At 41.7% G+C, this 17,500-nt stretch overlaps 2 protein-coding genes across 2 annotated transcripts in view; both read left to right on the top strand.

Moving 5' to 3' along the window:
• Window positions 1-1,033: 1,033 nt before the first annotated feature.
• On the top strand, window positions 1,034-9,362 carry LOC310944575 (uncharacterized protein; the record flags this gene model as incomplete). Its single annotated transcript, XM_083910375.1, has 11 exons — window positions 1,034-1,545; window positions 2,719-2,849; window positions 2,946-3,121; window positions 4,629-4,789; window positions 5,002-5,142; window positions 5,242-5,363; window positions 6,998-7,166; window positions 7,631-7,949; window positions 8,030-8,156; window positions 8,413-8,546; window positions 9,237-9,362. The coding sequence occupies 11 exons, from the start codon at window positions 1,034-1,036 to the stop codon at window positions 9,360-9,362; spliced, it is 2,118 nt and encodes a 705-aa protein (XP_083766501.1).
• A 915-nt stretch (window positions 9,363-10,277) lies between these two features.
• The window catches only part of LOC310944012 (uncharacterized protein), an 8,551-nt gene continuing 1,328 nt past the window's right edge, over window positions 10,278-17,500 (top strand). The window contains exons 1-5 of the mRNA XM_083909713.1: window positions 10,278-10,463; window positions 12,080-12,783; window positions 14,139-14,672; window positions 15,676-15,768; window positions 16,122-16,281. Of these exons, the coding sequence (XP_083765839.1) occupies window positions 12,088-12,783; window positions 14,139-14,672; window positions 15,676-15,768; window positions 16,122-16,281 (1,483 nt within the window). The 5' untranslated portion in view covers window positions 10,278-10,463; window positions 12,080-12,087. The remainder of the gene's footprint in view (window positions 10,464-12,079; window positions 12,784-14,138; window positions 14,673-15,675; window positions 15,769-16,121; window positions 16,282-17,500) is intronic.

Genomic DNA, 17,500 nt, shown 5'->3' with positions numbered 1-17,500 from the left:
CGTTTGTTTTTGATTTGCGTTTTGTGATTTGCATTTGTGTTATTTGATTTGCATTTGTGCTTTTGATTTGCGTTTCTGTTTTGTGATTTGCATTTGTGTTTTTAGATTTGCGTTTGTGATTTGTGTTGTTTTGTGATTTGCATTTGTGTTTTTTGATTTGCGTTTGTGTTTTTGATTTGCGTTTGTGTTTTGTCATATGCGTTTGTGTTTTTGATTTGTGTTGTGTTTTGTGATTTGCGTTTGTGGTTTTTGATTTGCGTTTGTGTTTTGTCATATGCGTTTGTGTTTTTGATTTGTGTTGTTTTGTGATTTGCATTTGTGTTTGCGTTTTTGATTTGTGTTGTGTTTTGTGATTTGTGTTTGATTTGCGTTTCTGTTTTGGGATTTGCATTTGTGTTTTGTGATTTGGGTTTGTGTTTTTGATTTGTGTTGTTTTGTGATTTGCATTTGTTTTTTGATTTGCGTTTGTGTTTTTGATTTGTGTTTTGTGATTTGCATTTGTTTTTTGATTTGCGTTGTTTTGTGATTTGCATTTGTGTTTTTGATTTGTGTTTTTTGATTTGCGTTTGTGTTTTTTGATTTGCGTTTGTGTTTTGTGATTTGCGTTTGTGTTATTTGATTTGCATTTGTTTTTTTGATTTGCGTTTGTGTTTTTTGATTTGCGTTTGTGTTTTGTTAAGTTTTTTATGTGCTAAATGTTATTTTAAAAAAGCAAACATGTTGACATACTGAAGGTCTGTTAAATATGTCAACATTATTATTTGAGTAATTCGCTAACTCTAAATAATGAGTCAACAAATAACATTTAAATTGGAATAAAAGACGAAGTTTCCAGCGCGGTGTTTGTTTTTTTGTTTTTTCGCTTTTTCCGACTCTTATGTCCTCTTAGGGCTTCCGTAGATGTGGCCCCGCCCCCCTGATTTGAATGTGTGAAACGAAAGTGAAACTAAAGTGAAAAAGTAGTGCGGACGCAGAGTTGCGTCGATGTCGTGGTGAGTTCACGGTTCACGGTTCAGACGGTATCATCGTGACGATGACTGTGGTGCGTTCAAACACGTCCTCCCTGCCGCCGCCGTTGCTTCTCCTCTGCTTCTTCCTTGTTTTGACAGATCACGTGACTGACGCAAAGACACCGAGGACACAACAGGACAAAGACACCGGGGACAGAAGACGGCAGGTCCCGGACACGGAGCTCCGCCCCCACGGGACCGGGAAACCCTCCGCTCGGTGCTTCTCCGCCTCCGGGCCCGAGCCTGGAGACCCCGCAGACGCCTTCACGGTCCTCACTCTGGACGGGGAGTTCTCCTACGAGCCCGCGGGAGGAGGAGCCGCCGCCGCGGAGCGTGTCTCCTCCACGATCATCCACGCCTTCACCAACAAGTCCGCGTTCCTGGAGCGTCTGTGGAGCTCTGAGGAGTCCGTGGACTCTCTGCTCCACGAGCTGCCGGACAGCGCTCAGCTGCTGCTGCTCTCTATGGACGAGTCTGCGCTCACTGATGCTCTGTGGATGCGGGAGCAGCTGCACCGAGCCGCCGCCAGGCACGGGTCAGCAACACGTGACTTTATATATATATATATTTATATGTGTGTATATATATATATATTTATATGTATGTGTATATATATATGTATGTATATATGTATGTGTATATATATATTTAAATGTATGTGTATATATATATATGTATGTATATATTTATATGTATGTGTATATATATATGTATGTATATATTTATATGTATGTGTATATATATGTATGTATATATTTATATGTATGTGTGTATATATATGTATGTATATATTTATATGTATGTGTGTATATATATGTATGTATATATTTACATGTATGTGTGTATATATATGTATGTATATATTTACATGTATGTGTGTATATATATGTATGTATATATTTACATGTATGTGTGTATATATATGTATGTATATATTTACATGTATGTGTGTATATATATGTATGTATATATTTACATGTATGTGTGTATATATATGTATGTATATATTTACATGTATGTGTGTATATATATGTATGTATATATTTACATGTATGTGTGTATATATATGTATGTATATATTTACATGTATGTGTGTATATATATGTATGTATATATTTACATGTATGTGTGTATATATATGTATGTATATATTTACATGTATGTGTGTATATATATGTATGTATATATTTATATGTATGTGTGTATATATATTTATATGTATGTATATATGTATGTGTATATATATATGTATGTGTATATATATGTATGTATATATTTATATGTATGTGTATGTATGTGTATATATATATATTTATATGTATGTGTATATATATATTTATATGTATGTGTATATATGTATGTATATGTATATATATATGTGTATATGTTTATATTTATATTTGTGTGTATATGTATATATAGATATATATGTGTATGTGAATATATATGTATATATACGTATGTGTGTGTATGTATATGTATATATATGTGCGTGTATAGATATGTGGATATATGTATGTATATATATATGTGTATGTATTTATGTGTATGTATATGTGTGTATCTGTATGTATATACATATGTTTATATTTGTATATGTATGTATGTATATATGTATATATACATATATATTTGTGTGTATATATGTATGTATGACGTCCTGGTGTCTTTGACGTCCTGGTGTCTTTGTCTGTCTGTGTCTCTGCAGTAAGAAGGACGTCCTGTCCAGGATCCACATCTCTCCAGTGCCGCTCTTTGCTCTGGGGAACTGGATCCCGAATGTCCTCTACAGCTGGGGATACAAACATGGAGTGGCACAGGCCGTCTTCACCTCGGACGGTAAGAGTTTGACGGACAGGTGGACAGATGGACAGGTGGACAGGTGTCTGCTGAGATGTTCGTCCTTTCAAAGCGTCTTATTTTCCCTCCTCACAGGATGGAGAATGCCGGCGGTCGTGAAGCGTCTGGACGCCCGGTACGACTGGCTGAAGGAACGCTGGGGTCAGGGGTCGTTTAATTTGACCGACGCGGGAGACGGATGTGAGCCTTCGCCGTCCGCGGCCGGTGCTGTGGCCTGGGTGTCTGAGGGCAACTGCTCCTTCTTCACTAAGGTCAGCTGACATTTGTAGACCACTCACTCTCCCACACCAAAGCCCATAGAGAAAACCAGTGATTTTAGCTCACATGGACACAGGAGCTGCTGGTCCTCTGCTGCCTCGTGTGGTCACTTTGTGTCACTGAGTTAAGTCTAAATTAAATATTTTAAAAAGCCGAATTCATTAAAATCAGTCATTGTAAGTTAGTGATGGAGGCAGCAGTGGATCAACAACTCCTGTGAACTCCTGTGTGCTGTGATGTTAAAATCACTGGTTTACTCTATGGACTTTGGTGTGGGAGAGTGAGTGGTTCACAAACTTCAGTTTTTTTTACTTGAGCCTTTTATACTTAATAAAATCAACATCAAAACAAGTCTACGACGTCTTAAGAACACGTTCACGTCTTTATCTTCACTGTTAGACAGACTTTTCCCTGTGTAAACTGAAGTTTGTAAACCACTCACTCTCCCACACCAAAGTCACTCACTCTCCCACACCAAAGTCACTCACTCTCCCACACCAAAGTCACTCACTCTGCCACACCAAAGTCACTCACTCTCCCACACCAAAGTCACTCACTCTCCCACACCAAAGTCACTCACTCTGCCACACCAAAGTCACTCACTCTCCCACACCAAAGTAACTCACTCTCCCACACCATTCACTCACTCTGCCACACCAAAGTCACTCACTGTCCCACACCAATGTCACTCACTCTCCCACACCAAAGTCACTCACTCTCCCACACCAAAGTCACTCACGCTCCCACACCAAAGTCACTCACTCTCCCACACCAAATCACTAACTCTCCCACACCAAATTCACTCACTCTCCCACACCAAAGTCACTCACTCTCCCACACCAAAGTCACTCACGCTCCCACACCAAAGTCACTCACTCTCCCACACCAAAGTCACTCACTCTCCCACACCAAAGTCACTCACGCTCCCACACCAAAGTCACTCACTCTCCCACACCAAATCACTCACTCTCTCACACCAAAGTCACTCACTCTCCCACACCAAAGTCACTAACTCTCCCACACCAAAGTCACTCACTCTCCCACACCAAAGTCACTCACTCTCTCACACCAAAGTCACTCACTCTCTCACACCAAAGTCACTCACTCTCCCACACCAAAGTCACTCACTCTCTCACACCAAAGTCACTCACTCTCCCACACCAAAGTCACTCACTCTCCCACACCAAAGTCAACATCACAGCACACAGGAGTTCACAGGAGTTGTTGATCCACTGCTGCCTCCATCACTAACTTACAACATCTTATTTTAGTGAATTCTGCTTTTAAAATATTTAATTTAGACTTAAATCAGTGACACAAAGTGACCACACGAGGCAGCAGAGGACCAGCAGCTCCTGTGTCCCTGTGATGCTAAAATCACTGGTTTTCTCTATGGACTTTGGTGTGGGAGAGTGTATTTTTTTGTTGCCAATGTTGCCCACCCTTAATTTCTCTTGTTTCTCGAGTCTCGCGTCACCGTCCTCTCCCCGTCCGTCTCAGGTGCAGAACATGTTTAAATCCAACGCCTCCGGCGTCCTGGTCCACGCTCTGCCCGGAAACCCGATCCAGGACATGAACTGTGTTAAGGATGAATGTAATTCTTCTCTGGACATCCCAGCTGCCATGGTGCACCTGGAGGCCGCCGTGGCTCAGGCGCTGAGGTGAGTGACGCGGTCCACGCTTCACAGATTAACTGTTCTCTTCAAAAGGTTAAACTCCAGGGACTCGGCGTGTCCTCTGATGAAGCCTCGTCTCTGCAGAGACAAAGGGTTCTGGAGTAAAAGCTGTGGACACAACGAGACATTTAGAACATCTGAGAACGTCAACAAAAACAAAAACCTCACCGTTTTCTGTCTCTGCCGTGTTTTTGTAGGTCTGGACAGAAGGTGAACGTGTCCTTCCAGGCCACGCCGTGTCCAAACTTATTCATCAGCATTGACCAGCAGGGGGCGCTGGCTGAGATGGGCGGGTTTCTTTACCCGTCGTTCAGCTTCGTCGGCTGGCAGGCGCAGTGGTGAGGTTCACCGTGGACGCGGCGATCGTGCCTTGGCTTCTGTTTTTGAGATGACGAGTGAAGTCAAATGAAGAGTTTTTGTTTTGTTTTCTTCTCCAGGTTTGATTTTCACTCCGATCTTCAGACCAAACTTCATCGTCCTGCTGAGGTTCTGCCTGTGTTTGACAGAGCGCTGATGCACGGAGACGCGGGAGCGCTGGCTACGCTCCGGCTGCCGCCAGGTGACGACGGCGCAAACGCGTCGCATACACACGACGTCACAAACACACAAGCACGCGTCGTCGCAATCACACGTCGCCGCAAACGCGTGTCATAGCAATCACACAACATCGCAAACACGCGTCGTCGCAAACGCGCGTCGGCGCAATCACACGACATCGTAAACACGCGTCGGCGCAATCACACGACGTCGCAAACACGCGTCGGCGCAATCACACGACATCGCAAACACGCGTCGTCGCAAACGCGCGTCGGTGCAATCACACGACATCGCAATGTCGCATACACGCGAACATACAACGTCGCAAACACGACATCGCAAACATGCGCCGTTGCATACACGCAAACACTCAATGTCACAAACACGCGACATTGCAAACACACGACGACACAAACACGACATTGCAAAAACGCGAACATGCAACACCACAAACGCGCGTCGTCCGTTACAGACGCGCAGCGTCACAAACACGACATCGCAATCATGACATTGCAAACTTGTGACGTCGCAAACACGCAATGCCGCAAACATGCAACGTCAAAAACGCAACGTCACATATACGACATTGCAAACATGCAACGTCACAAACACGAAAATACGCGAACATGCAACGTCACAAACACGCAACATTGCAAACACAACAATGCAAACACACAACATCGCAAACACGCAATGTTGCATACACGCAAACACTCAATGTCACAAACACGCGACATTGCAAACACACGACATCGCAAACACACGACGTCGCAAACACACAACGTCGCAAACACACGACATTGCAAACACACAATGTCGCATACATGCAAACATGCAACGTCGCAAACACGATATCGCAAACACGCGACGTAGCAAACGCGACATTGCAAACACGCGAACATGCGACGCCACAAACGCGCAGCGTCACAAACACGACATCGCAAACATGGCATTGCAAACTTGTGACATTGCAAACAGACAACATCGAAAATATGCGAACATGCAACGTCACAAACACGCTACTGCAAACACGCAATGTCGCAAACATGCAACATGCTACGTCACAAACACACAACGTCACAAACGTGCGACATCCGTCACAATTTCGCATCGCCACAAACACGACATCGCATACATGCAAACATGCGACGTCGCAAACACACAACGTCGCAAACACACGACATTGCAAACACACAATGTCTCATACATGCAAACATGCGACGTCGCAAACACACAACGTCGCAAACACACGACATTGCAAACACACAATGTCTCATACATGCAAACATGCAATGCCGCAAACACGATATCGCAAACATGACACGTCACAAACACGGCATTGCAAAAACGTGAACATGCAACGCCACAAACGCGCGCCGTCCGTTACAAACGCGCAACGACACAAACACGACATCGCAAACATGACTTTGCAAACTTGTGACGTTGCAAACACACAACATCAAAAATACGTGAACATGCAACGTCACAAACACACTACATCGCAAACACGACACTGCAAACACACGACATCGCAAACACGCAATGACGCAAACATGCAACATGCTACGCCACAAACACAACGTCACAATATGTGAAGATGTAACGTGTGTGTGTGTGTGTGTGTGTGCGTGTGTGTGTGTGTGTGTGTGTGTGCAGGCTGGTTGGACTGGGACACTCTGGAGTTGGACGTGTCCCTGTCGTGTCCCGGCAGCAGAGACGTGTCCTGTTCTCACTGGGATCACACAGTGCAGCTGTTTGTCTGCTGTGATCGTCTCAGTCTGTCCTGTAACAGTGAGCTGGGACGATGGATCACTGCCTTCCGCAGGTGACTCAACACTCACTCTCCCGCACCAAAGTCACTCACTCTCCCACACCAAAGTCACTCACTCTCCCACACCAAAGTCACTCACTCTCCCACACCAAAGTCACTCACTCTCCCACACCAAAGTCACTCACTCTCCCACACCAAAGTCACTCACTCTCCCACACCAAAGTCCATAGAGTAAACCAGTGATTTTAACATCACAGCACACAGGAGTTCACAGGAGTTGTTGATCCACTGCTGCCTCCATCACTAACTTACAATGACTGATTTTAGTGAATTGCGCTTTTAAAATATTTAATTTAGACTTAACTCAGTGACACAAAGTGACCACACGAGGCAGCAGAGGACCAGCAGCTCCTGTGTCCCTGTGAGCTAAAATCACTGGTTTTCTCTATGGACTTTGGTGTGGGAGAGTGAGTGTTTTACAAACGTCAGTTTGTGTGTGTGTGTGTGTGTGTTGACAGAGGCACCGGACACTGGCTCACAGACGTGTCTCCACTGCTCCCCCTGCTGGACAGCGACAAATGCACGTTCACCATGAAGACGGCGCCGTGGGTGATGCCGTGGATGGTTTCCCTCAACCTGAGGTTCGGCGTCGGCGGCGAGACGCGTCGTCAGAGTCACCGAACGGCGCCGTTCTCCTCGGGTGTTTCCACGGGCGCCTGTGTGGATAAGCTCCGCCCCTTCAGAGTGATGTCACTGTACGGCGGGGGAACCTTTGACAGAAACTACAACGACAGGTTTCGGCCGATCAGGTTCGCCGTCCCGGCCTCGACGAGGAAGGTGTGACCACGGTGGCCCCTCCCCCTCTCCCTCTGGCCCCTCCCCCTGTCATCAGCCATGTGTGTGTGTGTGTGTTTCAGGTGGAGTTGTTCGCCGTCATCACGGGTCACGGCGACGACAACAACCACTGCTGTGAGTTCTGCGTCACCTCTCACCACTTTGTCATCAACGCCACGTTCAACAACTCTCTGACGTTTGACTCTGCAGGTGAGGACGGCGGCGGCGGCGCGTGCGGTGACACCGACCCCCGCCACAAGGGGGAGCTGCATCTACGTCGCTTATTTTGCGACGTCTAAAAACCACTCTTTAGGTCCTTTTTGGTGTTAGTCGTTATTCTTTGTGGAATTCTTTGTGTTTGCTGTAGTTCTATACGTTAACGTGTTTTTCGTACGTTACAGCGTTTTTGTCCATTTTACTTTCTTTATTCTCGTTAAATCATTTCTGTCCCGTTGCTAACGTTCAGGCTCACCGCTGGGCTGTACCACGTCGGTGAAGCAGGGGGCGGTGCCAAACCAATACGGCACGTGGCTGTCCGGTCGCGGAGGCTGGTGTGGCGGTCTGCAGGTCGCCCCCTGGAGGACGGATGTCACTAAACAGGTCCGTGATTATTTAAGTCTTTTTTAAAAAAAAAAATTATTATTCTTTATTTTTTAATCGTTATCTTTCATTTTAACAGTATTCTGTCAAAATAAAATACACATTTTTATGTTTTTGTTCATTTTAATAGTTATTCTTAGTAAATAAAAAAAACTATGTAATTTTTTTCGTTTTAGTAGTTAGTCTTTCAAAATAAAATACACATTTTATGTTGTTAATTTAAGTAGTTATTCTTTCAAAATTAAATACACATTTTATGTTGTTAATTTAGGTAGTTATTCTTTCAAAATAAAATGAGAAAATTATGTTATTGTTCATTTTTGTAGTTATTCTTTCAAATAAAATGCATATTTTTATGTTTTTGTTCATTTTGGTAGTTATTCTTTCAAAATAAAATACACATTTTTATGTTATATTTCATTTTAATGGTTATTTCAAAATAAAATGCATATTTTTATGTTTATTCTTAGAAAATAAAATACACTCTATGTAATTTTTCGTTTTAGTAGTTAGTCTTTCAAAATAAAATGCATATTTTTTATGTTTTTGTTCATTTTATTATTTATTCTTTCAAAATAGGATAAGAAAATTATGCTATTGTTCATTTGAGTAGTTATTCCTTCAAAATAAAATGCACGTTTCTGTTTCCCACGCTCTGAACGTCTCCGTGTGTCGTCCGTGTCTTTTCAGTTGGACTTGAGCGGATCTGAATCCAACTCCGTGGTTTACTTTGGTTTGTTCGAGGGACGAAATCCTGATCCGTCTAAAGATCCCGGATACATCGTCATGTCGTCTTTCTTTGTCTTCTACAAGTGACTCTGAACGTTGATGTTCATCAGTGAATGAGAGGATGAATGTTCTGTCCAATCTGTCATTAAATGTCTATTTTCCTACAGCCGTCACTGAGAAAGTCATTTCTCACTCACTCCAAACATCACACTATACTCTGTCGTCCAAAATGTGACCCAAACGTCATACTATACTATGTCGTCCAAAATTAGAAAAAAAAAAAGTTTAAAAAATCTTTTGGTCCAAAATTTGACAAAAACATCATAATAAACTATGTTGTTCAAATTTTGATTAAAAAAAATTTGAAAAAAAATTATGGTAAAAAAATTGGTCCAAAACGTCATACTATACTATTTCGTCCAAGATTTGAAAAAAAAAAATCACAATTTTTTTGGTCCAAAATTTAACAAAAATATCTTACTATACTATGTCATCCAAAATTTGAAAGAAAATTTCGGAAAAAATGTTTCGGTCCAAAATTAGAAGAAACATTTCACAATTGTTTTGGTCTAAAATTTGACAATAACGGCATACTATACTATGTCGTCCAAAATTAGAAAAAAAAAAGTTTCAAAAAAGTTTTGGTTTTTGGCAGCAGTGGATCAACAACTCCTGTAAACTCCTGTGTCTCTGTGTTGTTAAAATCACTGGTTTTCTCTATGGACTTTGGTGTGATTCCGTTTCACCCTCCAGTCCAGAGGTGTCGCTGTTGCGCTCATAAGTTGTTGCCCAAAAACTTGAGAGAAGAGCGGGGTAAATGAGGAAAAACACTGGAAAAAGTACATTTTTGTCAGAGTAATGAAGTTAAAATATATATATTTTTTGTCACATGTGAAACTTCATTATTCTGAGGTTTTACTGTGACTTGGAAGTGACACGCGTTCACCAGTGAGGGGCGCAGGTGAGCAGCTGTCATGCAGCACAGTGTCAGCCGCAGCAGCGCTGTGACCGCCGGAGCTACGCTAAGCTAGGCTAAGCTAAGCTAGGCTCAGCTAAGACAACCTAGCGTCGGCGTCAGCTGTGGCGAATTAAACGCGTCCCTCACAGAAGCCGCGACTTTTCCGGGAAGACTCGTTTTCACTTGTCGGCAACAGAGGAGCCGATGACGTCACCGTAGAAGCGAACACGGTAACGTGTTGAGTCACCGCTGGCTAGCTGCTGCTGCTAGCTGCTGCTAGCTTCATCCAGAGTGCTAACACACACACACACGCTGAGCTACAGCTACGTAAATAAACACAAACATCATCTTCTCACTCAAATACCTAAATGTATTCATACATGAATCATTTGTTCTTTATTTCCGGTGTAGCTGCTCTGTTTGTCCTTATATTTGTACATTTTATTGCAATATAAAGCGTTTTATACCTTATTAACATCTTATTTTATGTTGACATGTTAGAAAACTGTGACACCTGTCTCACTCGCTGACTTAAACCTGTCTCACTCTCTGAGTTACAACTGTCTCACTCTCTGAGTTAAACCTTTCTCACTCTCTGACTTAAACCTGTCTCACTCTCTGAGTTACAACTGTCTCACTCTCTGAGTTAAACCCGTCTCACACTCTGAGTTAAACCTTTCTCAGTCCCTGAGTTACAACTGTCTCACTCTCTGAGTTAAACCTGCCTCACTCTCTGAGTTAAACCTGTCTCACTCTCTGAGTTACAACTGTCTCACTCTCTGACTTAATCCTGTCTCACTCTCTGAGTTACAACCTGTCTCACTCTCTGAGTTAAACCTGTCTCACTCTCTGAGTGAAACCTGTCTCACTGGCTGAGTTAAACCTGTCTCACTCTCTGAGTTACAACTGTCTCACTCTCTGACTTAATCCTGTCTCACTCTCTGAGTTACAACCTGTCTCACTCTCTGAGTTACAACTGTCTCACTCTGAGTTACAACTGTCTCACTCTCTGAGTTAAACCTGTCTCACTCTCTGAGTGAAACCCGTCTCACTGGCTGAGTTAAACCTGTCTCACTCTCTGAGTTACAACTGTCTCACTCTCTGAGTTACAACTGTCTCCCTCTCTGACTTAATCCTGTCTCACTCTCTGAGTTACAACCTGTCTCACTCTCTGAGTTACAACTGTCTCACTCTGAGTTACAACTGTCTCACTCTCTGAGTTAAACCTGTCTCACTCTCTGAGTGAAACCTGTCTCACTGGCTGAGTTAAACCTGTCTCACTCTCTGAGTTACAACTGTCTCACTCTCTGAGTTAAACCTGTCTCACTCTGAGTTACAACTGTCTCCCTCTCTGAGTTAAACCTGTCTCACTCTCTCTGAGTTAAACCTGTCTCACTCTCTGAGTTAAAACTGTCTCACTCTCTGAGTTAAACCTGTCTCACTCTCTGAGTTAAAACTCTTCTCTGTCTCACGCTCTAATTTAAACCTGTCTCACTCTCTGAGTTAAACCTGTCTCACTCTCTCTGAGTTAAAACTGTCTCACTCACTCTCTGAGTTAAACTGTCTCACTCTCTGAGTTAAACCTGTCTCACTCTCTCTGAGTTGAAGCTTCTTACAAGGGTTCTGTGATTTCTCAGCTTCTTAAATGTTTCTTTGCTCCATATAAGAAAGAATATCTCACGTATTAAAGATGAATCAGTTGTCAGTTGCAGACCTGGTCCAGGATCAGGATCAGGATCAGGATCAGGATCAGGATCAGGTCCAGGATCAGGATCAGGACTCCTGTGACTCTGCTGCTGTTTCGGGATGATTCTGAGACGTTAACGTTAGCTCTAACTTTGTACAGGAGCGGCGATGGATGCAGACGTCCGGACGCCGTCTTCTCCAGAGAAAGTCGCGCCGGCGAAGAAACGTAGACACCGGATACGACGTCGTCACCCGTGTCCAAAATGTGACCGGGATTTTATCTGCAAGTCGCGGCTGGCGGACCACGTGGCCGCGCACATGGGCGAAAAACCCCACAGCTGCCCCGTGTGCGCCAAGCGCTTCACCAAGAAGGTCAACTTGGCGGCACATCTGCGCGTTCACACCGGCGAGAAGCCGTTCTCCTGCCCGGACTGCGGGGTCAGCTACGCCCAGCGCAGCTGCCTGCGCCGCCACCGGCTGAGTCACGCCACGGAGAAGCCCCACAGCTGCTCCGTGTGTGGGCGGGGCTTCATCCAGCGGCGCTACCTGGTGCAACACGAGCGCATCCACACGGGTGAGAGGCCTTTCTCCTGCCCGCTCTGCCCCAAGCGCTTCGCCTCCAAGTCGGGTCTGACCGAGCACCAGTTCATACACGGCGAGCAGAAGGAGTTCACGTGCGCGCTCTGCGAGAAGGTCTTCACCACGCGCTCGTCCTTCAGAGACCACGTGAGGATCCACACGGGCCTGAAGCCTCACACCTGCTCGCTGTGCGGCAAGAGCTTCAACCGACCGGGTCTGCTGAAGAAACACCTGCAGAAGCACGAGGAGGACGAGGAGACCATCACGGCTGTAGCTGTGAGCATCGTGAGTCGCTCTCCTGACGTTCTCCTAATGTTCTCCTGATGTTCTCCTGATGTTCTCCTGACCTCCGACACAAGAATCTAAGACCGATGTCCAACTGTAGATTAAAGTTAAAAATACCACTTATAATTCCAAAGTCTACTTAAAGTTCCAAAATATACTTATAGTTTCCAAATCTACTTAGAATTCCAAAATGTACTTAAAATTCCAAAATCTACCTAAATCTACTTGTAATTCCAAAATCTATTTTAAGTTCCAAAATCTATTTAGAATTCCAAAATATACTTTGAATTCCAAAATGTACATAGAATTCTAAAATCTACTTAGAATTCCATTTTCTACTAAAATTTCCAAAATCTACTTAGAATTCCAAAATATACTTAAATCTACGTAGAATTCCAAAATATACTTTGAATTCCAAAATTCACTTAAAATTTCAAAATGTACTAAAAGTCCCAAAGTCTACGTATAATTCCAAAATCTACTAAAAGTTCCAAAATCTACATAGAATTCCAAAATCTACTTAAATCTACATAGAATTCCGAAATCTACTTACATCAACATAGAATTCCAAAATCTACTTAGAAATCCAAAATCTACTTAGAAATCCAAAATCTACTTAAGTCGACTTAGAATTCCAAAATCTACTAAAAGTTCCAAAATCTACTTAGAATTCCAAAATCTACTTAAATTTACATAGAATTCTAAAATCTACTTAGAATTCAAAAATCTACTTGTCGACATAATATTCCAAAATCTACTTGTCGACATAATATTCCAAAATCTACTTAAATCTACATAGAATTCTAAAATCTACTTTGAATTCCAAAATCTACTAAAAGTTCCAAAATCTACTTAGAATTCCAAAATCTACTTAAATTTACATAGAATTCAAAAATCTACTTAGAATTCAAAAATCTACTTAGAATTCAAAAATCTACTTAAGTCGACATAATATTCCAAAATATACTTAAATCTACATAGAATTCCAAAATATACTTTGAATTCCAAAATCTACTAAAAGTTCCAAAATCTACTTAGAATTCCAAAATCTACTAAAAGTTCCAAAATCTACTTAGAATTCCAAAATGTACTAAAAGTCCCAAAATGTACGTATAATTCCAAAATATACTTAAATCTACTTAAAATTCCAAAATCTACTTTGAATTCCAAAATCTACTTAAATCTACATAGAATTCTAAAATCTACTAAAAGTTCCAAAATCTACTTAGAATTCCAAATGTTTTGTGTTGTTGGTCGCCATGACAACAATAACGTGTTCTGTTTTCATTTCATGACGTCATCATCATCATCATCATCATCATCATCATCATCATCATCATCATCATCATCATCAGGGGGAGACGCCACATCGCTGCCTCGCGTGCCACAAGCTCTTCTCCAGCGCCGAGAGGCTGCAGCATCACGACAAGCTCCACCAGAGGGCGCTGCAGCTCACCTGCCACATCTGCGGCCGCGCCTTCACCCGCTCGTCGCGGCTCAAGGACCACATCCGCACGCACACCGGCGAGAAGCCGTTTCAGTGCGACGTCTGCCAGAGGAGGTTCTCCATGCAGGGCACGCTGAAGAGGCACCAGGAGATCCACAGCCGAGAGCTACTCAACGCTAACGCTGCTAACAACAACAACGGCGCCGCCGCCGTCGTGACCCTGGACATGCTGATGTCGCCGGGGGACGGCGACGAACCGCGCCGATGTTTGGTTTGCGAGAAGACTTTCACGGACGCCGTTAAACTGAGAGCGCACGTGAAAATCCACAACAAGCGTCACGCCTGCAGCCTCTGCGCCAAGACCTTCCTGAAGCCGTGGATCCTCCGCAAACACATGAGCACCCACGTCAGGGACGGACTCATCGCTGCCCCCGCTGACAAGGTCATACACCTGCACCTGCATCAACACTGCGTGGAAAGTTTATCGCAATCGCAAATATTTGTTAAAGCCAAAATGTTATTGTCTCGATCTAAACACACCATGATTCTAACCTTTGTTCCTCAACAATCCCCTCGTGATATCGCAATATTTGTTGTTTTCCATTAAAAGTCAGACTTTTATTCATCAGAAGAGTTGAAAAATGAATAGAAAAATATAGTCGACATTGACAAGATTAGAAATAATTCGTTTTATTAATTGATTAATTAATTAATAGTTAATACTATTAACTACTACTAATAATAATAGTTATTAATTAATTAATAAATGTATTATTTATTTAATGTATTAATTAATGCATTTATTGGTTTATTTATTGATGTATTTATGTATTGATTAATTAATTAATTAATTCATTCATTCATTAATAATTATACTAATTTATTATATATAATAAATAAATTAATAATAATATAATAATTTATGTATTTATTGATTTAGGTATTAATTAATTAATTAATTTATTTATTTATTTATTGATTGATTGATTGATTGATGTATGTATTAATTAATTAATTAATTAATTAATTAATTAATAATATACTAATTTATTATATATAATAAATAAATTAATAAGAATAGTTAATTAATCAATTAATTAATTATGAATTAATATATTCATTTATTGATGTATGTATGTATTAATTAATTAATTAATTAATTAATAAATAATATACTAATTTATTATATATAATAAATACATTAATAAGAATACTTAATTACTTAATAAATTAATTATTAATTAATTAATATATTAATTTATTTTTTAATGAATTAATTGATTTATTCATTTATTGATTTATGTATTTATTAATTAATTAATTAAAACATTTGATCTAAATATAAATAAGAAAGTTAAGTACAAGCATGATGACTTAATAAAACCATCACAGCAAAATAAAAATTTTTCCACAAATAAACTGAAGAGTTCCAAAAATGGTTTCAGGAGTTCTGGTCCAACATGCAGACGGTGGAGGAGGTGAAGATAAAAGAGGAGGAGGAGACGGCGCTGATGGTGGAGGTGAAGGAGGAGGAGCAGGTACGTTTAAATCTGCTTCTACTTCCTGTTCCTGTCCGTCCACCTGGAAGTCCAAATATGTCTATGTGTGTAATTATCTTTTTATGCAGATGACGCACATTTATTTTCCCTCTCTGTGGAGCTTTTGTTTGGAAGATTCAAAATGAGAATAAAGCTGACAGAAGAGGGCGCTGTCCTGCACGGGAGAAAGGAAGTGGAGGTCACTTTTACAGCGCCCTCTTCTGTCGGGGGTTGATTTTCAACTTCTGATCTTCAGAATTCTGTTGTTTGCTTCGCAAAAGCTCCTTCAAATTAAAGTGAAATAAATAAATAAAGGTGAGTTAGTTGTGTTTTTTTCCCTCCTGATTCTCCAGGTCACAGAGGATTCCTCGGAGGTTTTTATGCCTGGTAACCATGGCAACCACGACCAATCAGTGTTGGAGGAGAGTAGCCAGGAAGTAAGGGAGGACGGCGGCGGCGGCGGTTTGATCAACTCTGATGGCGAGGAAGAGGAGTGGAGTGCAGCGATTACAGGTTTGTTTTCCGTCATCGATGAACCAATCACAACGAGTCCTCACTTTAGTCTCCTCACTTCCCTTCTTTGATTAAGTCTATGACGTCTTTAAGAGCATATTTACGTCTTTATCTTCACTGTTAGACAGACTTTTTTTCTCGTGTAAACTGAAGTTTGTAAACCACTCACTCTCCCACACCAAAGTCCATAGAGAATAAAAAAAAAAATAATAATAAAAAAAAGCCACAACACAAATGCAAAAGCCACAACACAAATATAAAAGCTACAACATTGTGTTGTGGCTTTTGCATTTGTGTTGTGGCTTTAGCATTTGTGTTGCGGCTTTTGCATTTGTGTTGCGGCTTTTGCATTTGTGTTGTGGCTTTTGCATTTGTGTTGTGGCTTTTGCATTTGTGTTGTGGCTTTTGCGTGTTGTGACTTTTGCGTGTTGTGACTTTTGCGTGTTGTGACTTTTGCGTGTTGTGACTTTTGTATTTGTGTTGTGGCTTTTGCATTTGTGTTGCGGCTTTTGTGTTGCGGCGTTTGCATTTGTGTTGTGGGTTTTGCATTTGTGTTGTGGTTTTGCATTTGTGTTGTGGTTTTGCATTTGTGTTGCGGCTTTTGCATTTGTGTTGTGGCTTTTGCGTGTTGTGGCTTTTGCATTTGTGTTGTGGCTTTTGCATTTGAGTTGTGGCGTTTGCATTTGTGTTGTGGCTTTTGCATTTGTGTTGTGGTTTTGCTTTTGTGTTGCGGCGTTTGCATTTGTGTTGTGGCTTTTGCGTGTTGTGACTTTTGTATTTGTGTTGTGGCTTTTGCATTTGTGTTGCGGCTTTTGCTTTTGTGTTGCGGCGTTTGCATTTGTGTTGTGGCTTTTGCATTTGTGTTGTGGTTTTGCTTTTGTGTTGCGGCGTTTGCATTTGTGTTGCGGCTTTTGCATTTGTGTTGTGGCTTTTGCGTGTTGTGGCTTTTGCGTGTTGTGACTTTTACATATGTGTTGTGACTTTTACATATGTGTTGTGACTTTTACATATGTGTTGTGACTTTTACATATGTGTTGTGACTTTTACATATGTGTTGTGGCTTTTGCATTTGTGTTGCGGCTTTTGCTTTTGTGTAGCGGCTTTTGCATTTGTGTTGCGGCTTTTGCTTTTGTGACGTGGCGTGTGCATTTGTGTTGTGGCGTTTGTATTTGGCCTGACACCTCTGGGCCACCGTACTCCTGTGTCCCTGTGAGCTAAA

This window comes from Microchirus variegatus, assembly GCF_963457635.1.
Source record: "Microchirus variegatus genome assembly, chromosome: 2".
Lineage (NCBI taxonomy): Eukaryota > Metazoa > Chordata > Actinopteri > Pleuronectiformes > Soleidae > Microchirus > Microchirus variegatus.
Note: the sequence above shows the minus strand (reverse complement) of the source record. Positions and strands in the feature narration are given on the sequence as shown.